The following is a 24,508-nucleotide window of genomic DNA, read 5'->3' on the forward strand; positions in this document are numbered from 1 at the left end:
TGACTGTCCCTGATCAGACCATGATTCTCTAAATGCCTATAGATCCTATCTCTAAGAATCTTTTCCAACAGCTTTCCCACCACAGACGTAAGGCTCACTGGTCTATAATTACCTGGACTATCCCTACTACATTTTTTGAACAAGGGAACAACATTCACCTCCCTCCAATCCTCCGGTACCATTCCTGTGGACAATGAGGACTTAAATATCCTAGCCAGAGGCTCAGCAATCTCTTCTCTCGCCTCGTGGAGCAGCCTGGGGAATATTCCGTCAGGCCCCGGGGATTTATCTGTCCTAATGTATTTTAACAACTCCAACACCTCCTCTCCCTTAACATCAACATGCTCCAGAACATCAACCTCACTCATATTGTCCTCACCATCATCAAGTTCCCTCTCATTGGTGAATACCAAAGAGAAGTATTCATTAAGGATCTCACTCACTTCCACAGCCTCCAAGCACATCTTCCCACCTTTATCTCTAATCGGTCCTACCTTCACTCCTATCATCCTTTTTTTCTTCACATAATTGAAGAATGCCTTGGGGTTTTCCTTTACCCTACTCGCCAAGGCCTTCTCATGCCCCCTTCTTGCTCTTCTCAGCCCCTTCTTAAGCTCCTTTCTTGCTTCCCTATATTCCTCAATAGACCCATCTGATCCTTGCTTCCTAAACCTCATGTATTCTGCCTTCTTCCACCTGACTAGATTTTCCACCTCACTTGTCACCCATGGTTCCTGCACCCTACCATTCTTTATCTTCCTCACTGGGACAAATTTATCCCTTACATCCCGCAAGAGATCTCTAAACATCGATCACATGTCCATAATACATTTCCCTGCAAAAACATCATCCCAATTCACACCCGCAAGTTCTAGCCTTATAGCCTCATAATTTGCCTTTCCCCAATTAAAAATTTTCCTGTCCTCTTTGATTCTATCCTTTTCCATGATAATTATAAAGGCCAGGGAGCGGTGGTCATTGTCCCCCAGATGCTCACCCACTGTGACCTGACCCGGTTCATTACCTAGTACTAGATCTAGTATGGCATTCCCCCTGGTTGGCCTGTCCACATACTGTGACAGGAATCCATCCTGGACACAGTTAACAAACTCTGCCCCATCTAAACCCTTGGAACTAATCAGGTGCCAATCAATATTCGGGAAGTTAAAGTCACCCACGATAACAACCCTGTTATTTTTGCACCTTTCCAAAATCTGCCTCCCAATCTGCTCCTCTGTATCTCTGCTGCTACCAGCGGGCCTATAGAATACCCCAGTAGAGTAACTGCTCCCTTCCTGTTCCTGACTTCCACCCATATTGACTCAAAATAGGATCCTGCTACATTACCCACCCTTTCTGTAGCTGTAATAGTATCCCTGACCAGTAATGCCACCCCTCCTCCCCTTTTTTTGCCCTCTCTATCCCTTTTAAAGCACTGAAATCCAGGAATATTGAGAATCCATTCCTGCTCTGGTGCCAGCCAAGTCTCTGTAATGGCCACTACATCATAATTCCATGTATGTATCCAAGCTCTCAGTTCATCACCTTTGTTCCTGATGCTTCTTGCATTGAGGTACACACATTTGAGCCCTTCTACCTTACTGTCTTTACACCATTTATTCTGCTTCTCTTTCCTCAAAGCCTCTCTGTATTTTAGATCTGGCTTTACTCCATGCACTTCTTTCACTGCTCTATCGCTCTGGGTCCCATGCCCCTCGCAAATTAGTTTAAGCCCTCCCGAACCATACTAGCAAACCTACCTGCAAGGCTATTGCTCCCCCTCGAGTTCAGGTGCAACCCATCCAATCTGTACAGGTCCCACCTTCCCCAGAAGAGATCCCAATGATCTAGAAATCTAAAACCCTGCTCCCTGCACCAACTCCTCAGCCACGCATTCAACTGCCATCTCCTCCAATTCTTACCATCACTGTCATGTAGCACTGGCAGCAATCCTGAGAATGTCACCCTTGAGGTCCTGTTCTTCAGCCTTCTGCCTAATTCCCAAAACTCACACTTCAGGATCTCATCCCTCTTCCTGCCTATGTCGTTGGTCCCAACATGTATCACGACTTCTGGTTGCTTTCCCTCTCGTACCAGGATGTCGTGCACCCGGTCAGAGACATCCCGGACCCTGGCACCCGGGAGGCAACAAATCATGTGGGTGTCCTTCTCACGTCCACAAAATCTCCTCTCTGCTCCCCTGACTATAGAGTCTCCAATGACGACAGCTCTCCTCTTCTCCGTCCCACCCTTCTGCACCACAGGGTCAGACTCAGTGCTGGAGGCCCTGCCACCGTGGCTCACACCTGGTCGGTCGTCCCCGCCAACAGTATCCAGGACGATAAACATATTATTCAGGGTGCTGCCTGAATTAGAGAGCATGTATAATGAGGAGAGGTTGAGCAAGCTTGGACTTTTCTCTTGGAGTGAAGGAGGATGAGAGGAGACGTATATAAGATAATAAGAGGCATAGACAGAATAGATAGCCAGCATCTTTTTCTCAAGTTGGAAATGGCTAACATGAAAGGAATAATTTCAATGTAATTAGAGGAAAATATAGTGGTATTGTCACAGAGGTAAGTTTTTATTTTTACACAGAGAGGCAATTGCTTGTACTACACTACCAGGGCTGATGGTGGAGGAGTTTACATAATGGATATTTAAGAGACCCTTAGATAGGCAGACATGGATGAAAGAAAAATACTTTTGTTTACGTAGTCTATAGATGGCAAAAATTACTTTCAAACCAATGCTAAATCTCAGCAGTTGGCCTGTGGTCCTGCAAGGTACAGCAAATCAAGTGCTCATTTGGCTGACTTAAGTGTGATGACCACTTCTACAACCACTACACTATGAGAACTCAAGATATTTATCTTCCTACTCCTCTCCAATTGGCAAAACAGTTATACAGGGATAATACTGGGTATACAATGACAAGTGACATACCTCATTTCTCGCACAAGGCAAGGGCATGATGGAATATTCTCCACTAGCCTGCATGAGTTCAGTTTTAACATTACCGAGTGCAGATTCCTCATGTTACATCCCATTCTGCTGGGTAGAAACGTATCACCAATCATTCATCATGACCAGGTCCAAATCCTGCAGCTCTCCACCCAATAGTATGGTATGTATACTCTCACCAAAAGGACTGCAGCAGTAGCTCTTCACCAGTTTACCAGGGGCATTAGGAATAGGTAGTTAAAGCTCCCTTGTCAGCAGTGCACTCATCCTGAAATGTGAATAATATGACTCTATTGCACCAATGGCTGGTACAATTGTGTATAGGAATTCCAGTCAATTCCAATGCATGTGCCAATGTGATCCGCTTCCATAACTATGCGCTGCCACATGAAGGTACAAAATGTACTGAGGTCAGCTATGGTATTAAACCCTAAGAAGTCAGGTATACTGTATACTTGGCCTTCCAATTTGCATCGAACTTGGTTGCATTGCCATGAATAGGGCTGCCACCTGTCACTCAGAAAATAAATTGTTTGTTATTTTTACTTTATTTTACCTAACAATTAAAATAGTAATATAAATTAAGCTGCTTGTGGTTTTAAATAAATGTAATATTTGTCATGAGAATTTGTGACCGTTTTGTAAATTTTCAAGCATCCTTAAATATATTTTAATGTTTCTGAACATAGCTGTCAGCAGCCAGTCTATCAGGGCAGTTCGGGAAGGGGCCTTGAATGGAACTGCCTGTGGTCTCTGCTGCAGGTCCTCTGTGCTTTGCATAACAGCTGTGGCTACCAGACTTTGAGGATATTGAAGGCTATGAAACAAGTGAGAGAGCGAGATCTTGCAGGGCAGGAGCCATTTGAAAATTGCAAATCTCCTGGGTGTGAGTCATTGTTTTGAAGTAGTGAGTGAGAGAGCGATATCTTGCAGGGTGGGAGCCAATTGAAAACCGCAAGTCTTGTTGGGAGTGAGTTGTATTTGAGCCAACAAAGGGAAAGAAGTTGTAAGTGGATCAGATATTGTGTGAATGGGCCAGTATTAGCGTGGTCTGGCTTTGACTCCACAGGCTTGGGTAAGCACTGACAGAGGTTCTGAGTAAGTTTCCAGAACATTTTGTTTTCTCTATTGGTATATAGCTAGTGCACAGAAAATAGATCCATAGTGTTGTGAATTTAATATTTCAGCAGTATTACTTGGGAGTTTGACTGCTCCAGCTAAACCAGCCAAAATAAATCATTGAGCGATAGAGAAGTTCAGCACGGAAACATGTCCTTCAGTCCATTTAGCCCATGCTGAAACCATTTGAACTGCATACTTTCACTGACGTGCACTGGGACGATAGCCCTCCATATCTCTACCACCCACGTACCTATCCAAACTCCTCTTAAATGTTGAAATTGAGCTTACATGCACCACTTGTGCTGGCTGCTAATTCCACACTCTCATGACCCTCTGAGTGATGAAGTTTCCCCTCATGTTCTCCTTAAACTTTTCACTTTTTACCCTTAACTCATAAACTTTGGTTGTAGTCCCACCCAACCTCAGTGGAAACAATGTGCTTTGCTGATATCGTAAAAGTAATGCAGAAACATTTAGAACTGAACCCATTGTTGAGTGCATTTAAGTCTCATAAGCAAAATCAAAAGGAAGGGGAGTCCATTTCAGCATATGTGGCTGAATTGAAGAGATTGTCTGAGCATTGTTAGTTTGGTAATGGGCTTAATGGTGCAGTGAGAAATCATATAGTTTGTGGAATCATATAAGAAAACATTCATAAATGGATTCTAATTTAAACACAACTTACATTTACAAGAGCAGTTAAAATAGCTGTATCAATAGAAACAGCAGAGATGAAATTGAGTTGTTGTCAGGAATGAAAGTGAGTGTGAACAAAATTGCAGCACCTAAACAGAAACTGGCCCAGTTGAACAAATAGTGTTACCATTGTGGCAGGGGCTCACATTCAGCAACCAATGCAGATTTAAAGGAGAAACTTGCAGAAAATGCAACAAAGCAGGTCATATACAAAAAGCATGTTGGGCAGACAAGAATAAATAGATTGCACAGAGAAAAGAAAAAAATAAAAAGTGTAGTTGCTGTTTCAAAAAGAGCACCAATCTGCATGCTACTGATGAAAAATCTGAGAATGATGAGAGTGACACAGGACTGCCTCACCTTACAATTTACAATGTGAAAACTAACAAGAGACAAGCAATATGGTTACCCCAGAAGTGAACGGCAAATTAATAAAAAGTATTTGGACACTGGTTTGGCTGTTTCAAATATTCCACAAAATGAGTTTAAATGGCATTTCAAACATATCAAACTGAAGCCGCAGATATCCAACTAAGAACTTATACTGGGAGCAGTGAAATAGAACAACCAACAAGCCACACTGGGCTTGTAAGAGGTAAATAAAGGAGGGCCAGTATGGTTGGGTTGTGAGTGGCCGAGACAGCTACAGCTTGACTGGAGATCCATCCATGATTTGTGTGCCACATCCATTGTAATAGAGTCAACTGAATGTGAATTAAGAAAGGTACTGGATGACATAACTGTATCCATGCTATATACCATGAATCATTACCCAACAGAGGGTAAACAGGTGTTGCTGCCTCTGGTTGGAAAGAATATTGGACCAAGGAAGATCATGCAGCTCAGAGGGATCGAGAAAGTGTCGAGAGCAGTGGTCCGACTACAAAAGTTTTCATAAGCAGCATATCTGAGAAAGCTTCTGATATGTTAATCAGCCAGTTATTTGTGAAATGTGGCTTGGTTTGAAGCTGAAGAGAGTTCAAGGTGCTTCAGGAAAGCAAATAGCATTCCACATTTGTGAGTATAAAGAACCAGAATCTACTCTGTGTGCATTAAGGTTATTACATGAACTTCAAGTGGGAGACAAAAAGGTGCTTGTAAAAGTAGATTCAAGGATGAAAGCCTAGCTGGATGAATGGAAGGCCAAAAAGAAAGGAGTCGATAGAGATACAAAACCAGAGGATTTGACAGCTGATGTGGCGGATGAGGAAAGCAAGAGGACAGATCGGATTGTAAAGGGAGCAATGGAAGGATTAATAAATTAATACTGCAGTGAATGAAATGCACCTTCCCAAGTTCTAGTTGCACATCCTAGAAAGAATGAAAAGGAAAAGAAATAGAAAGGCGTGAAAGAGAAAAGGAAGGTGAGAAAGAAAAAGAGCAGGATTGGGACCGTGAACGAGACCGTGAAAGGGATCATGAGAGAAGCAGGGATTGAAGAAGATCCAGAGAGATGCATTCTATATTGAGTTGGAGTTTATAGCTAAGCAGGGAGGAATGTTGTGTATTTAATATTTCTATAGCATTTAAGTAATATTATAAATATATTGTTTGATTAAGCATTCTTGTTCATTTAAATAATTCATTATGAGTTATATGTAAAAATAATTGAATTGCATACATCATAATGCCACCACGTGATACGTGCACACTTCAATTAAAGTAAGCACAAAGCGAGATACATTATTCTGGGCTTCCTTGTTTTCATTTTGATTTATTTTTATGTTTTAGATTTACAAAACAAAACAAAAAACTAGTGATAAGTTCCTTGTATGAGATGTGGAAACTTTGGGAGACCTCTATTCTTCCTGATAACCACATCTGCATGAAGTGCACCAAGCTGCAGCTCCTCAGAGACCTTCTTAAGGAACTGGAGCTGCAGCTCAATGATTTTCAGCTCATAGGGAGAATGAGGATGTGATAGATCGGAGCTGCAGGGAGGTAGTCACTCCTAGGCTGCAGGAAACAGGTACTTGGGTGACTGTTAGGAGAGGGAAAGGGAATAGAACAGCCAGTGCAGAGTACCTATGTGACCATTCCCTTCAGTAATAAGTATACAGCTTTGGATACTGTTGTTTAGGAACAACCTAATTGAGAGAAGCCATAGCGAGCAGGTCTCCAGGAATGTGGGCAGTAGAGGCAAGTGGGAGATTCATTGATTAGGATAATAGAAAGGAGGTTCCGTGGACAAGAACAAGATACTCAGATGGTTTGATGCCTCCCAGCTGCCAGGATCAGGGACATCTTGGAATGAGTCCACAGCATTGTTAAATGGGAGGGTGAGCAGCCAGAGGTCATGATCCACGTTGGTACCAATGACATGGGTAGGATAAGTGACAATGTCCTGCAAAATGAATTGAGGGAGTTAGGTGCTAAGTTAGAGAAAAGGACCTCTACGGTTGTGATCTCAGGATTGCGACCTGTGCCATGTGCTTGTGAGGCAAGAAACAGGAAGATTATACAGTTTAATACATGCCCATAGAGTTGGTGCAGAAGGAAGGGCTTCAGATTTTTGCATCATTGGGATCCCTTCAAGGGAAGTTTGGACATCTACAGAAGTGGTGGTTTTACCTGAATTGGAGCTGGAAGGGGCTTACTATCCTAGCAGGCAGGCTTGCTAGTGCTGCACAGGAGCGGGGTGGGGCGGTGTTAAACTGGAGTTGCAGGAGGCTGGAAATCAGAGTGCCAGAACAGGTAGTGGAGTGGTTGAGGAGAAAGATGTTGTTAAGCCTACATACAAGGTCAAGAATCAAAAGGTTAAGCATGTTGGGACTAACATTCTGAGCTGCATATATTTCAATGCAAGGACTATTGTGTTATAGGAAAGGTGGATGAGCTTAGGGCATGGATCAGAACCTGGAATTATGACATTTCAGCCATTAGTGAGATTTGGTTGCAGGAGAGGCAGGACTGGCAGCTCAATGTTCCATGGTTCCATTGTTTTAGAAGTGATAAAATGGGAGGGATTCCTAATTAAGGAAAATGTCACAGTAGTGCTCAGTCAGGACAGACCAAGAGCTCGTCTAATGAGATTTTATGGGTAGGACAGAGGAACAAGAAAGATATGATCATATGAATGGGATTCTATTATAAACCACCCAATAGTCCATGGGATTTAGGGGAGCAAATTTATAGAGAGTGCAGACTGTCACGAGAAACAGAAGGTTGTGATAACAAGTGGTTTTAACTTTCCACATATTGACTGGGTCTCCCATAATGTAAAAGTGCTGGATGAGAAAGCAGTTATCAGATGTGTTCAGGAAAGTTTTCTTAACTAGTACATAGAACTCCCAACTAGAGAGAGCGTGATACTAGATCTCCTATTAGGAAATGAGATAAGACAGGTGACAGAAGTTTGTGTCGGGGGACACTTTGCATCTCGTGATAATGCCACTAGTTTCAAGGTAATTATGGAAAAGATTAAGTCTGGTCCTCAGGTTGAGATTCTAAATTGAAGGAAGACTAATTTCGATGGTATCAGAAAGGAACTGGCAAGTGTGCATTGGGACATGTTGTTTTCTGGTAAAGGTGTACTTGGTAAGTGGGAGGGCTTCAGAAGTAAAATTTTGACAGTACAAAGCTTGTATGTTCCTGTCAGAATAAAAGGCAAGGATAACAGGCTTATGGAATGTTGGTTTTTGAGAGATATTGAGACTCTGCTTAAGAAAAAGAGGAGGTGCATAACAGATATAGGCAGGCAGGAACAAATGAGGTACTTGAGGAATATAGGAAAATCAAGCAAGCACTGAAGAAGGAAGTCAGCAAAGCTAAAAGAAGACATGAGATTGCTCTATCAGATAAGATACAGGAGAATCCTCAGGACTTCTACAGATATATTAAGAGCAAATTAGTAAGGGACAAAATTGGTCCTCTGGACGATCAGAGTGGGCATCAATGCCAGGAGCCTACAGAGATGGGGGAGATCTTAAATGGATTGTTTACATCTGAATTTATTCAGGAACACAGACACAGAGTCTATAGATGTGACAAAATGCAGTGGCACTATCATGGAGGAGGTGTTTGCCATTTGAGGCAAATTAGGGTGGATAAATCCCCAGACCCTGACAAGGTGCTCCCTTGGACTCTGTGGGAAGCCAGTGCAGAAATTGCAGGGGCCCTAGCAGAGATATTTAAAATATTCTTAGCTATGGGTGAGGTGCAGGATTGGTTGATAGCTAATGTTGTTCTGTTGTTTAAGAAAGACTCTCAGAGTAAGCCATGAAATTACAGGCCAGTGAGCCTGACATCAGTAGTGGGGAAATTATTGGAAGGTATTCGAAGGAACTGGATATATAAGTATTTGGAGAGACAGAGACTGGTATAGTCAACATGGCTTTGTGTATGCCAAGTCATGTCTAAACAATCTTATAGAGCTTTTCAAGGAAGTTACCAGGAAAGTTGATGAAGGCAAGGCAGCGGGGTATCTACATGGACTTTAGCAAGGCCTTTGACAAGGTCCTGCATGGGAGGTTAGTCAGGACAGTTCATTCGGTTGGCATTAAAAACGAAGGGTCTCGGACTGAAACGTCGACTGTTTATTCCTGTCCATAGACGCTGGCTGACCTGCTCAGTTCCTCCACCATTTTGTGTGCGTTGTGTTAGATTGGATTAGGCATTGGTTTCATGGAAGAAGCCATAGAGTGGTAGTAGATGGTTGCCTCTCTGACTGGAGGGCTGTGGCTAGTGGTGTGCCACAGGGATTGAGTCTGGGTCCATTGCTGTTTGTCATCTATATCAATGATCTGTAGTAAACTGGATCAGCAAATTTGCAATATTACCAAGATTGGGGTATAGTGGAAGACCATCAAAGCTTGCAGCAGGATCTGGACCAGCTGGAAAAATGGGTTGAAAAATAGCAGATGGAATTTCATGAAGACAAGTGTGAGGTGTAGCACTTTGGGGGTGGAAGGGGGTACCAATCAGGGTAGGTCCTACACGGTGAGCGGTGTGGCACCGAGGAGTGTGGTAGAACAGAGGGATTTGGAAATAACTAATTCCTCAAAAGTGGCATCACAGGTAGATAAGGTCATAAGGAAAACTTTTGGCTTTCATAAACAAATGCATTGAATACAGGAATTGGGATGTTATGTTGAAATTATATAAGACATTGGTGAGGCCTAATTTGGAGTCTTGTGTGCAATTTTGGCCACCTACCTGCAGGAAAGATGTAAATAAACTTGAAAGAGGCAGTGAAAATTTATAGGGTCATTGCTGGGACTTAACACCTGAGTTATAGGGAAAGGTTAAACAGGTTAGAATTTTATTCCCTAGGACATAGAAGATTGAGGGAAGATTTGATAGTATACAAAATTATGAGGGGTATAGATAGGATAAATGCAAGCAGGCTTTTTCCACTGAGGTTTGGTGAGACTACAACTAGAGGTCATGGGTTAAGGGTGAAAGGTGAAATGTTTAAGGGGTGCATGAAGGGGAACTTCTTCATTCAGAAGGTGGTGTTAGTGTGGAACAAACTAGCAGTGCAAGTGTTGGACGAGGGGTTGAGTTCAACATTTGAGAGAAATTTGGATGGAATAAGAGTGGTAATGAGAGCTATGGTCTGGATGAAAGTCGAAGGGACTAGATGGGCTGAAGGGTCTGTTTTGTTGCTCTGGTGTTCAATGATTCTATGACTGTAAACTGAAACATGGTTTTGATTGAGCATAATTCTGCCATTAAATATCTTAATATATTGGCTCTGTACCTTTTAGACAATAGACAATAGGTGCAGGAGTAGGCCATTCAGCCCCTCGAGTCAGCACTGCCATTCACTGTGATCATGGCTGATCATCCACAATCAGTACCCCATTCCTGCCTTCTCCCCATATCCCTTGACTCCACTATCTTTAAGAGCTCTATCTAACTCTTTCTTGAAAGCATCCAGAGAATTGGCCTCCACTGCCTTCTGAGGCAGAGCATTCGACAGAACCACAACTCTCTGGGTGAAAAAGTTTTTCCTCAACTCCGTTCTAAATGTCCTACCCCTTATTCTTAAACTGTGGCCTTTGGTTCTGGATTCCCCCAACATCAGGAACATGTTTCCTGCCTCTAGCATGTCCAATCCTTAATAATCTTACATGTTTCAATCAGATCCCCTCTCATTCTTTTAAATTCCAGTGTATACAAGCCCAGTCACTCCAATCTTTCAACATATGACAGTCCCACCATCCTGAGAATTAACCTCGTGAACCTACGCTGCACTCCCTCAATAGGAAGAATGTCCTTTCTCAAATTTGGAGACCAAAACTGCACATAATACTCCAGGTGCGGTCTCACCAGGGCCTTGTACAACTGCAGAAGGACCTCTTTGCTCCTATACTCAACTCCTCTTGTTATGAAGGCCAACATGCCATTAGCTTTCTTCACTGCCTGCTGTACCTGCATTTTCTGGTGCATTTCAACCTAATCCAGGATCTCAGCTGCTGGTTCAAAACAAGTGTGAGAAGGCTTACTGCCTCCCTTTCAGGCAGTGAAATCCAAATTTCCATTGTCCTGCTGACACAGTTCTGGACAACACACATGGTTGCACTGAAGATAGTGCAGAAGAGATTCACCAGGATGTTTCATGAGATGGAGTGTTTCACTCATGAGGAGAAAGTGGATAGGGTCAGTTTGTTTTCTTTGGACTGCATGTGGCTGAAGAGCAACTGATAGAGGTATACAAAATTATGAGAGGCCTAGATGGGATGTATAGGAGGAAATCTTTCACCATAACAGAGGTAACTAAAACAAGAGGGCAAAGACTGAAAGCGAGGAATAAGATTTAGAGGGGATCTGAAAGTGAACTTCTTTACCAGGAGGTGAATGGAATCTGAAATGTACTGCACAAGATGGTGATGGAGGTAGATGCTCTCACAACACTTTAGAAATATCTACAGTATATGTACACTTGAATCATTAACAGATACAGTAGAAGACTAAGGCATTGCTAATTCGGACCAGGATAGACAGGAATTTGAAGGTTACGCCAAAGAGTTTGTTTCTGTGTCATATGAGACAAAGACTTTTTTCAACACTCCTATTCTGTTTACTAAAACTCTGCCCGTAATGTGGTGATCAGGATATTGCATGCTATGTGGCTGCAGCAAAATTCATTCTTTAGCCATTTAAAAAACTCAAACCTGAAACAGATGATGCATTTACTTACTTGTACAAGCCATGGTGGGTGGGTCTTTTTCAGCCCTGAAGTAATTTTTGTCACATACACATACTTCTGATGCCTCTTCATGGGAGGAGCTATGTGGAGGACATTTAGAGCACTTGATGTTTCCAGCAAAGGCTTTGTAGAATCCATGTCCGCAAGCTGAAAAGAATTACAATTACATGAATGTAGATAGAAGATTAATAATTACCATTCAGTTAATGCATATTTTAGAGATAATGGCACATACTCTCTCTGGCTTTAAGACACTGACTTTGCAGTCTGTGTAATTTATTCTCAGTAGGTTTAACACTTCCTCGAGCCACAGTAGTATTTTGGATCTAGAGCCTGGAATAAAGCCTAACATCTGGACATTCTGGGATTGAATTTCAGGACTTTGAGGTGGGAATACTAAGCAGACTCCCGAGTCAGATAGTTGGGAAAGGAGAAGGATCTCGAATCTGGAACACTGAAACCAAGAAAACAGGGGAAGTAGAAGGCCACCTGTGCTGCTCCATTTAATATGATCATTGCAGATCTATGCTAGTTTTCTCTCCTCTTCTGTGCCAGTTCCTCATAATTCTCCTCAATCTTTTAAATGTATATCTATCTTCATGTTAAATTCAACTAACGATCTGACTTCCTCTTGGGAAGTCTAGGATGAGGGAATGCTGCTATAGGGGCACTAGGTCTTAGGAGGCTGTAAAGGGGAACATAGACATGATGGTCTGAACTATTACTTTGGCGCATTGCTTGTAGCCTTGAATGTGTTCTTCAGGAATAGCACTATCAGTTGGTCAACCATTTTCCTTGAGTTCTAAAGAACAAAACCAAGGAAAATGACATCACAACCACACCTGCCCCCTTTGAACTACCAGGCAGTCCTGTTATACCCATTCTCCATCATCATCCAGTTCCTGCTTTTAAGTGTTCTCAATAAAATTCTCTTGCACCTTTCATACGTTTGGCAGGATTTTCCTTGTTTCCATTTGTATAGGGCTCAGTTCCAAGGCGTAGGAGTGGGAGCAGGATCTACCGCAAGCACTACAATGTCGATACAACTCTGGAAGTGAATAAGGTCCTGCTTGAGCTTTAAGTCACAAGGAAGGCATCCTATCCACCAGGCTAAGCCCTCATTCCCTCCACCGCTAGCACATGATGGTTACATTGGGCATCATTTACCAAGTACTGAACACTTACTCGTCTAGGTACTTGTAAACCCACAACCTCTATCAGAGCACCAAGCACAATGACAACACCACCATCTGCATTTAGCACTCTAAGTCACACACCATCCTGACTTGGAGGTAAATTCCTATTCCTTAATCAAGACTGGATCTAAATCTTGGAATTCCCAAGCACACAGCGCTGTGAAAGTAGGAAAGCACGAGGTAGGCAATAACTGCTGACATTGCTAGTGCTGCCCTTTATTTCTGCAAATGAATAAAACACATTCCAAATAACAAATATCACCGTTTTTATTTCACATATTATTTAAAGTACTTTAAAATATCCGATGTTTTACCATCATAATACTTCAGATCTTTACACCACAAGGTAGATATTGCCCAAGCATTTCTTTTGTATTCTGTAGTGAAATCACTTAGCCAATCACAGAAAAGATTTTTAAAAGGCAAGATGGCAAGCTTGGTTGATTTCGCTGTCCGGAATTGTTCACCTACAGCTTCAGCTAAGGCAGAAAATACGTCACACAATGCTATGGGTGGATCTGAATGCTGGGTAATGTTTGATTTAAAACCAAAGGTGGAAAAATTAATAGTTAATATGAATATTTTTTGAGAAATTTGACTAAACATATTATGATCAAATACTTCTATATTACGGAATTAACATCAAACTTACTCAAAAGTATTCATAGATTGCATAACTGAGATTTAATCAAATATTCTTGGAATCACTTTACCCAATATTTTCATTGCCAAAATTATTCAAACGTTGTATCTGGAATTAAATGTCTCCCTGGGGTGGAGATGGGGGAAGGAAGGTAAAATTGTTATCTGTGGCAATGTTTTAGAGAAAAATGGAATGAGTACAAAATGGGATCATATTTTATACATAATTGTTTTACCACAATTAATGTCAGCAATCTTTCCTGTCTCCTGGTGGAGCAATTAATTGCAACAAAGCTGAAGCTTCTCTGTTTTTACTTTTGATTAGAATTGTTTCAGCTCTAATTTACTTCAACAGTATTTTTAGAACATATTTATTATGTTTAAAGTAATTTTCTGCATGACAATGAAATTATTTTTCTCTATGAGTACCTGTCAAGGAGTAATAACAGGGCTTCAGAGTGGACTATTTTCCACTTTGCACTCAGTGACAGCATTCAGCGCTATTAAGTATGACAGCCTAAATGCAATGCAAATCTCCTTCAGACAGCTTTGGAATTCACCTCAAAATATATCTTCAGATTATAACCCTTTACTGCACATTTTTTACGCTTTGTAAGGTTGAAATTTTTCCTATCCTGTGCTGTTACAGCAGGTTAACTGGAATAATATTTGCTCAAAATATTGTCAGTATCAGTGAGGATATCCTAATCAATTCATCTAAGCACAAGCCTTTCAGCTGAAGAGGATGATTTTAAATTAATTGGAAGATCCAATTCTGAAAACAAAATCCATGGAGAACGTATGTGCACATACTGTGGTTTGGGATTCTGTAGCCGTGTTTTTTCAAAAATGTATACAAACCAAGATGAGGACAAGACATGATGCAGGTCTGAAAGGAAGCAGGTTTCCACCAGAACCAAAGATTGTAAAGATAAAGAAGTTTATTACTGACCAACACAATCTGAGGGTGCGCTGGATGCAGGCTGCAAGTGACACTGTGCTTCTGGTGCCAAAAAGTACACCCACAACTTACTAAATCTAACCCTAACCTGTACACTTTTGGAATGCGAGGGGAAACTGGAACACTCAGAGGAAACCCATGCAGTCATGGGGAGAAGATACAACGGCCTTACAGACAGTGATGGGAGTTGAACCCTGAACACCGGTTGTCAGCATTGTAAAGCATTGTGCTAACCACTCTGCTGCAATGCTGTTTCGAGTGGATACAGTGGATTTGACATCCATTGGCTGTGGATAGAAACTTGTTAGCATAAATGCCAAATAATAATCAGATTATCAAAGGGAAGTCACTTGGGAGACTGCCAGCACTTTTGCTTGTTAAATCTCCTTGAACTCAGAATATCTGTGGAAACTCCCCAACAACCAAAATGGATATCTCCAGGGGAGATTACAATTTGTTATCATGTCCTGGTCAATAAAGCCTGCAGATGGTGGAAATTCAAGCAACACATACAACATGCTGGAGGAACTCAGCAGGTCCGGCAGCATCTATGGAGATGAATAACCAGTCGATGTTTTGGGCCGAGACCCTTCTTCAGGACTGAGAAGGAAAGGGGAAGATGCCTGAATAAAAAGGTTGGGAGAGGGGAAGGAGGCTGGCTGGAAGGTGATACGTGAAGCTAGGTGTGTGGGAATGGTCAAGGGCTGGAGAAGAATGAATCTGATAGGAGAAGAGAGTGGACCATAGAGAAGGGGAAGGAGGGGGGCCCAGGAGGAAGGAATAGGCATGTGAGGAGGTAAAAGGTAAAAGAGTGTTTTTTTTTACTGTAAGGAGAAATCAATTATTCATGCTATTAGGTTGGAGGTTACCCAGACAGAATACAAAGTGTTGCACTTCCATCAAGAGGGTTGCCCCATCATGGCACAAGAGGAGGCCATGGACTGTCATGTAGGAATGGGAATGGAAGTCAGAATTAAAATGTTCTGCCACTGGGAATTTCTGATTTTGCTGGATGAAACGGAGGTGTTCTATGAAGTGGTCTCCCAATTTACAACAGGTCTCAGCAATGTAGAGGGGGCCTCACTGGGAACACCAGACACAATATATGACTCCAGCAGATTCGCTGGTTTGCCTCACCTGGAAGAACTGTTAGGGCACCCGAATGGAGATAAGGCAGGAGGTGACTGGGCAGGTATAGCAAGTAGGCCACTTGAAGGGTTAAGTGCCTTGAGGGAGATTGGTGGGGAGGGAAGAATGGACAAGGGAATCACAGAGGAAGTGATCCCTGTGCAAAGGGGGGGAGGGAGGTAAAGATTTGTTTAGTGCTATGAATTTAATGGAATTGTAGAGGCTACATGAAGAGATTACATTGTTCTAGAAAGATAAACTGATTATGGCCAACACAAAGCAGAGATTTTCCTACTAAATTATTTATTACTGTCAGTAATTGCTTTGACAGCAATTTCAGATACTAGCATTAATCTGTTGTTTCTCCAAGCATGGCATTTTCCTTCAAGGTATGTTTTCAGTGTAAAATTTCTAAATTGATGGAATAATAAATAATTCACTTTGTGATCTGCAACATTAGGCTCAATTAGAAATGCACATATTTCATTGACTGTCAACTGAACAGAAGTGTTACCAGATGTTGATATCAGTCAGGACACCTCCTACAATGGTTTGTATTATGAACTTCATCCTAACTTTTAGAACTGTAGTTGGATTTGAACAGCTTCTACACATTGTGTATTTATCAATGTATACTGTAAGAGCAAGTTCTCTGTAACTTATCCGATTATTTCCCCTCTAGATCAGCCAATGCATCTATTCATCATCTTTCCCAACAGGTGACATGGCATTGAGGGGCTGAGGTTGTATGGGTAAGTCTAAGTGGATTGGAAACATTTCTTTGTTGTTTGCATCTTCATGATCCAGAATTTCCTGGTAGTAGCAAGTCATGATTGCATGCTGCAAGCCTACCCACTAGGTCTAGCTTTAGATTGTGTGCTTCTCTTGGTGAGGCCCTCTTTGGAGAAGCCATCCTAATTCTTGCCAATAAGGTCCTGAATAGCACATTGTATCAGGAAGATCTGGGGGATTGTATGAGGTCAGGCCTTCTCTTAACCTAGCTGATTGCTAAAACTGTCAATACCTTCGACTTTTCTGAATATCTGACATTTGGAAACATAAAAAAACACATATACAAAAACTACCAAGATTCTGTCAAGACTATTCGATATATTATGTGAATGAGTCAGAACTGTAAGCATTCCTTTGACAAATCTAGACCCAGTGCTTCTTATCTGTTAATGTTTTCTTAAATAAAAGGTCAGTAACATGTTGTAAATTAGCACAAATAAGGGATTAAGTGGGTAGTTAAACTAGAATTTGTCAATAGCATTGTCACTGTTCTAATATTTATTTATTTATTGACATACAGGGTGGAATAGGCCCCTTCATTCCTTCCACTCACACTGCCCAGCATTCCCCCAATTTAATGCCAGCCTAACCATGGGACAATTTACAATGAGCAACTAACCTACCAACAAGTACGTTTTTGGAGGGTGAGAGAAAACAGGAGCACCCAGGGGAAACCCACTTGCTCACAGGGAGACCAGACAATCTCCTTCCAGGCAGCCGCAGAAATTGAACCCAGGTTGTCTGTACTGTAAAGCTTTGTGCTAACCACTATGCTACCCTGCTGCCCCTTATAATGAATGGCATTAGTAACAGAAATAAAACGTGAACCTTAACTTGTAGTGCACAGAATACAGGGCATTTTAAAAATATTTAACAATTCTATAAAAACACTGACAACAAGAGGTATTTGCTATCTGTACACTGATCTATGAGCATTTCTATAACCGATGGTCTATAACATAAAATTCCCAGCATAAATAGGAGCAAACCTAAATAGATGCAGATATGCACCTGCTAGTAAATCTGACAGTACCACCAATGAGTTGCAGCTATGTAAATTTAGATTGAACCAGTAAAATAAGGGCATGATGTTGTGCTGCTTTTTCTTTCTTAGTGTAATTAGGGAGCTCTTACATTCAGGTATCTAACAAAATAAAATCAGCTCTTCCAGAGGCATTGATTGGTTTAAAATCTTCTCTTCTGTCATTACAGAAAGTACTGCTTGAAGCAATTAGGTAATTTTACCACAGGTAGTGGCATGACACATGCTGAACTGACTTTTGTTCATCACAATATTAATGATTAAACAATATAAAAATAGTAATAATTTAATTGGCATGACCTGTGGAAATTCAATTGCTCAGGGGGTGGAACAAGCTAATATACTGACTGAACCACCCTGAGATTCAATTGGCAGCAGCATGGCTAACTCTTAACCAGCCACTGAAAGTGGCTAGTAAACAATTTAAATTAAGGACAGAATATTGAAATTATACATGATGGTAACTTTCCTAATTTGCTTACGTGTCTCTTCCTCCATATCCATTCTGTGTTACAATTGAGGATATATATTTCCCCTAGCTTATAAGTTTAGTTTCTTCTTAATGATGGCTCCTTTACCTTTCTCTGCTAAAACAATTTGTCATTTAATAAATTCATGTTGCTCTAACTCTCTGTTTTGCAATTCTACATTTTCTGTATTTGTCATACACTGCGATATTTAATTCATAATCATTTTATTTCTCCAGGCATATCTCACTAACTCATGCTCTCTAAATCTGATCCTTTGCAAATATATTGTCGCCCCAGTTTCACTTTTTAAAATTTAACATGCACGAATTCAACTGACTTTATACGTAGTGATTAAATTATCTAATGTTGTCTTCTGTTTATTATCATTGTAGTTTCATCAAATCCAGTTGATCCATCTTCCTGGGAAATATTGTAGCAATAAAATTGTTTAGGTTTTACCATTTGGATATTGCTTCCTGTGACTTTATCTTGGGTATCCCTCAATATGTTTCAAGATATCGTTTCATGCTATTTGAAAATTGAATTTAAATTTCTTCTTTAACCTTCCAATTTCTTATTGACTTCATTTCTTGTCTTTTTAAATTCTTTCTTGTTATGACCTTTCCAGTTTTGGCACATCATTTCAGTCATTATCTTGGTCTATAATTTTCGTTATTCTCTTTACAAGACTGAAATTTTTACCATTTTTTTTATATTTGTTTCATTATTTAGTTCACTCCTTTTTATTAGTTAGAAAATAGCCATAACACAATATCAAAGGTACTCACAAAGGGAACCGCAATTATGGGTGATTTTAATCTGCATATTGATTGGATTAATCAATCTGACGAGTATTGTGGAATTTGTAGACTTCATCAGGAATTTCATCTTAGCGCAATATATTATATCCTAAGAACAGGTGATTTTAGAGTTTGTCATTATAAATAGGGAAGATTAAAAAGAGATCCTGTAATTTAGGATACCCTAAAGAGTAGTGACCGCAACCTGCTGTCAAAAGAAGATGTCCACAATTAAATAAGGTCAATTAGAGAAGTATGAAGGAAAGCTGCTGAAATTATCTCAGAAAATAGGCTAAAGAAAAGGTCAGAAGATGAGTAGGAACAGATAATTAAACAGATATTTCATAATGCTCAGCAGTAATTTATCCCAATTAAAAAGACTGTTTCAATGTGAAAGGGAAACAAGGAGGTCAGAGATTTTCCATTTAGATTAATGATCTGGGTGAGGAAACCAAATGTAAAGTATACAAGTTTGCTACTTCTATGAAAATAGTTTGGAGTGCATGTTGTGATGAGGATATTTGTTCTTTGCAGCAGGGTCTAGGTAGTATGAATGAATGGTGAAAACTTACCAATGGAGTTTAGTGTGGGAAAATTTGGGGCTATGCACTTCAGTAGGAGGAATCAAAATGTAGGCTATCACCCAAATACAGGGCAATTATAAATGAGTATAGTACATTGGGATCTAAGTGCATGAATCACAAAAAGATTATCAGGCAGCTGGAGCAAGTAGTGAGGCAGAGAAAAGGCATCATGCACAAAATGCTGGAGGAATTCAGAAGGCTAGCCAGTATCGAAGGAAAGGAGTATAGTCGATGTTTCGGGCCGACACCCTTCATCAGGATTGGAGAAAAATAAAGATGAGGAGTCAGAGTAAGAAGGGGGGAAAGGGGAAGAAGAAACACAAGGTGATAGGTGAAACCTGGAGGAGGGGATGGGTGAAGTAAAGAGTTGGGAAGTTGATTGGTGAAAGAGATACAGGGCTGGAGAAGGGGGAATCTCATAGGAGAGGACAGAGGGCAATGGAAGAAAGAAAAGGGAGAGGAGCACCTGAAGGAGGTGCTGGGCAGAAGAAGCAGGAAACTGACAGGAGAGGAGCGTAGATATTGGGAGAAAGGAAAGGAGGAGGGGCACTAGGTGGAGGTGACAGGCAGTTGAAGAAAAAGGATAAGAGGCCAGAGTGGGGAAATGAAGAAGAGGGAACAGGGAGGGGAAACATACTGGAAGTTGAAGACGTTGATGTCCATGCCATCAGGTTGGAGTCTATCTAGACAGAATATGAGGTGTTGCTCCTCCAACCTAAGAGTGGCCTCATCATGGGCAAAGAGGAGACCATGGACTGACATGTCCGAATGGGAATGGGGATAGGAACTGAAATGGTTTGCAACCAGGATATTCCACTTTTTGTGGATGGAGCTGAGGTGCTCGACATAGCAGTCCCACAATCCGCATCAGGTCTCACTAATATAGAGGGGACCAAACCGACAGCACTGAGTACAGTAAGCGACCCCAACAGATTTGCAGCAGAAGTGTTGCCTCACCTGGAGGAATTGTTTGGGGCTCTGAATAGAGGTGAGGGAAGGAGGTGAATGGGCAGGTGTAGCACTTCTGCCACCTCCAGGGATGAGTGCCATGAGGGAGATTAGTAGCGAGGGACAGATGGTGAAGGGAATCACGAAGGGAGCAATCCATGCAGAAGGCGGAGAGTGTGGGGAAGGTAACAATGTTTAGCTGCCTCTTCTGACTTGACTGAAGCACCAGTAGATTAATGTAGTCAGGACAGGTAGCAGAATGAATGGCCACTGCCTTCTAGAAAAAAGCAACATGGGGGGAAAGGATACCATTTCAGAGTGACAAGAGGAGGGAAGTGGGTTACAAATAAATGTGCTGGAACCACTGACGTTTATAACCTTAATTAACAATTCGAACAGTGGAATCAAAACCCTGGAATGTGTAAATTGCTACCACTACCACAGGAAGCAGTCCAAGCAAGTAGAAGCGGAATATTTAACTTTTACTTATACCTGCAAATTTGTAGGTATAGTTAACAATGTACTGGTCTGCAAGAAACTTGAAGAAGATAGCAATAAATTCGCCAGAACCCAACATTGCTGCCAAATTAATTTCAAATTGTTACATGTAATCTATTACACTTTGGCAAGAAGAAAATGAGGTCATACATTACTTTAAAAATACGAGTCTAAACAGGATGGAGACAAAATGGATTTGGGAGTACAAATGGACAAGGTGAGACACAGGTCAATGAGGCCTTGGCACAAAAGAACGAGTTTCTGGATTATTTCCAAAGGAATAAAACTGAAAAATAGAGAAGTTGTACTGAACTCTTATTGAATTTTCAAGTGCGATTGAACTTCAGTGTGCAGTTCTGGTCAGTATATTATAATAAGGTAATAAAGGTACTGACAAGGGCAGCGGAAGTGGGAAGTTATACCCATTAAAAAAGAATGAGTCTTTTTTATCTTGGCAAAGGAAAGCTGATGAGTGAACTGAAATGTCTGTGAAAGCATGAATGGTTTAATTATTTAAACATTCCTTTGTGGAAATCCAAAACAAAAGGACTTCATCTTAAGATAGTCACTAAGATGTTGAATGGGAAATTTAAAACAAGTCTCAATACTCAGAGTGATGAGAATGTGTAAACCATGTGCACAGCTCTGCCTCCTGTCAAAGGTGCTAAATTTTTGAATGTCCCTGACATTCAGAAATATTCAGGAATGCCAACATAAATAATGAAACAATTAAACATTTAAAAAATCACTTAGAAATACAGCCAGAAAATTGCTGCCAGTAACTTCAACTTTTTTGCAGAAGTCCAGAAATTTCTAGCATTTAAGGGGACATGCCAGCTTCTTCATTTTGAATTTCTGGCATTTCCCTACGAGTTCTGTGCTGTACAATGACAAACTATAGCATCAGACCTTGTATCCATCACATCTATATTTGCATAAAAAGATTTGATCATGCCCTCAAGTTTTGCAAAAAAGCTCTTAAAATTAATTTAATTTTGAAAATTGACATTGAATTCCTCTTTCGGACCTCATCAGTGGTGAGAGGAGGAAGTTTACCTTTAACAATTGCTGCAGTGAAAGAAGCTTCCACATTTTACTTCTAGCTGTTTTGCTGCATCCTTTGGATTCCAACCCTCCTGCCATGGTTTCTCCAAGTCAAATTCAAACCTTAGAAAAATCTGAACTTCTATTAAATCTCTTCATAACTTCAACTCCTCTTAGAAAAAAAACATAGCTTCTCCAGTCCCTTTACGTGAGTGATATCCAATCATCTCTGGTACCATTATGGGAAATCTACCCTCCATTGGACAACTTCCTTAATCAATTCTTTGAGCTACCTACCAAACCAATTCCATAGGCTTTGACAGTTCCTCTGGTGGTCTGGATCACTATCTGGTATGGGGTGGCTACCGCACAGAATTGAAAGAAACTGCAGAAAGTTGTGAACTCAGTCAGCTCCATTATGGAGACTAGCTTCCTTAGCATCCAGCTAATTTTCAAGGAGCAGTACCTCAAAAAGGTGATATCTGCCATTAAGGACCCCCATCACCCAGGATGTGCCCTCTTCTCATTGCTATCATCATGAAGGAGGTACAGGAGCCTGAAGGCACACACTCAATGGTTCAGGAACTGCCTCTTCCCCTCTGCCATCAGATTTCTGAATGGACAATGAACCCATGAACACCACATCACTTCTTTTTTGCACTACTTACTTAATTTAACTATAATATATATTTAATGTAATTTGCAGTTTTTATTATGTATTGCAATGAGCTGCTACTACAAAAGCAACATATTTTTGCACATACTGGTGATATTAAACCTGATTCTGATTCAATTAACTCTTATACTGCCGTCCTAGTGTTGCCTAAATTGTGGTGTCAAACCCTGTATTATAGTGAAAGGAGTGATGTATTTACAACAACTTACTGATATCTAAATGTCAATATATGATGCTAAAGATGCTTGAGTCATTTACTACTTCTTCTTCTTGTAAAGTTTAATGATGGTTGGCGGACCAACTTAGGGTGTATTACTGCCACCTACTGAGTTGGAGTGTGGAGCAAAGAAACAGGAAGTATCCCCACTAAATCAAATACTATCAAAAGACGAATTTTTTTCAGAAAGTTAAATACGCACTTATATACAATATAATTGCACTGATTTCCTAACAAACTTTCCATGTTAAACTGCATCTGTTTCAAAGATTTTAATTTAGCGATTAGCACCTCATAGGAACTGCATTCAAATATTATATGCTGCATCAGTTCTTGACTAGTGCACGCCTTATAAATGCTCATATCATGCATATTAACTTTGAAGAAGAAAGTATATAACCTAGTATGTCCAATACATAAACATATAAGTATAATTTCTTTAGTCATTAACTTTCAGGTAACCATATGTTTTAATGAAGCAACTTCACTGGAATCAAGCTGTCAATTAAAAATGCTTAATTCTAAAAGGTAGCTTGACTTTGAAAGTGAAAGTATGCATTCATTTTTATTGAAAAGCAAATAGCTGCAGATGCTGGAAATCAGAAATAAAATAGAGAACACAGGAAATACTCAATAGATCGGGCATATTGGTGGAAAACGAAGTTCAAAGTTTAACGTATATTTATTATCAAAGTATGTACAAATTACATAACCTTCAGATTTGTCTTCTTACAAGCAGCCACAAAACAAAGAAACCCAAAAGAACCCATTTAAAATAAAGACCAAACACCCGATGTGCAGAGAGAGAAAAAAAACAAATTATGCCGACAATAAAAGTAAGCAAGTAGCATTCAGAACAAACTGAGTCCATCGACATGAAGCACAGAGCAGCCGCAGCCTCAGCCTCAGTTCAGCACAGAGCCGAGTTAACATGGCAGAGCAGTCAGCAGAACCACCCCGACCCTCTTGATCCGACACATTGTCTTTTCAAACCGTCTGTCCAGGCATTAAAGTCGTCTAAACATTGGGTCATTCCTCACACTAGGACCTGAGCCCTGTTGCTTCGATATGCTCCGGGCCTGGATCCCACTGCCACGTTTCAGCATGCACCTGACCTTTTCAAACCTTTCTGGCACTGAGATTCATCAAGCCTTGCTGTCGCTTTAGGTGGATGGTCCTCAAATCTGCCTCTCTTCTGCTCGCTCTGATTTCACCTCAAATATGTCTTGACCTCACTCTGACCTTTGGTTAAACATGCCTCGCTCTCTCCTCGCACCTGCACACTTTGACCCTCGACTCAGCCTCACTTTGGCTTACCATGATTGTTTACCATGAATTTTACAAGAAAATGTGTTACTAATAAAGTATTTAGTTATATTCTTTGTTTTGTTTGCCGCCAGTTAAAGAAGCCATTAATGTTTCAGATCAATGACTTTCCATTTATCATCAACCTGAAATATTAACTCTGTTTCTCGACTTTTCCAGTTGGCTGACCATTTCTGGAGGAGGATTCAATGGGCAACAAGTATTCTCTGCTATTCTCTTTGTTTAAATCCCATTATTTTGATTATGAGT

At 40.7% G+C, this 24,508-nt stretch overlaps 1 protein-coding gene across 1 annotated transcript in view; it reads right to left on the minus strand.

Annotated features, from left to right (window-relative positions):
* The window catches only part of epha6 (eph receptor A6), a 729,322-nt gene that overhangs the window by 322,286 nt on the left and 382,528 nt on the right, over window positions 1-24,508 (minus strand). The window contains exon 4 of the mRNA XM_072260500.1: window positions 11,927-12,082. Coding sequence (XP_072116601.1) covers window positions 11,927-12,082 — 156 coding nt within the window. The remainder of the gene's footprint in view (window positions 1-11,926; window positions 12,083-24,508) is intronic.

The sequence above is a fragment of the Mobula birostris genome, chromosome 6, assembly GCF_030028105.1.
Source record: "Mobula birostris isolate sMobBir1 chromosome 6, sMobBir1.hap1, whole genome shotgun sequence".
NCBI lineage: Eukaryota > Metazoa > Chordata > Chondrichthyes > Myliobatiformes > Myliobatidae > Mobula > Mobula birostris.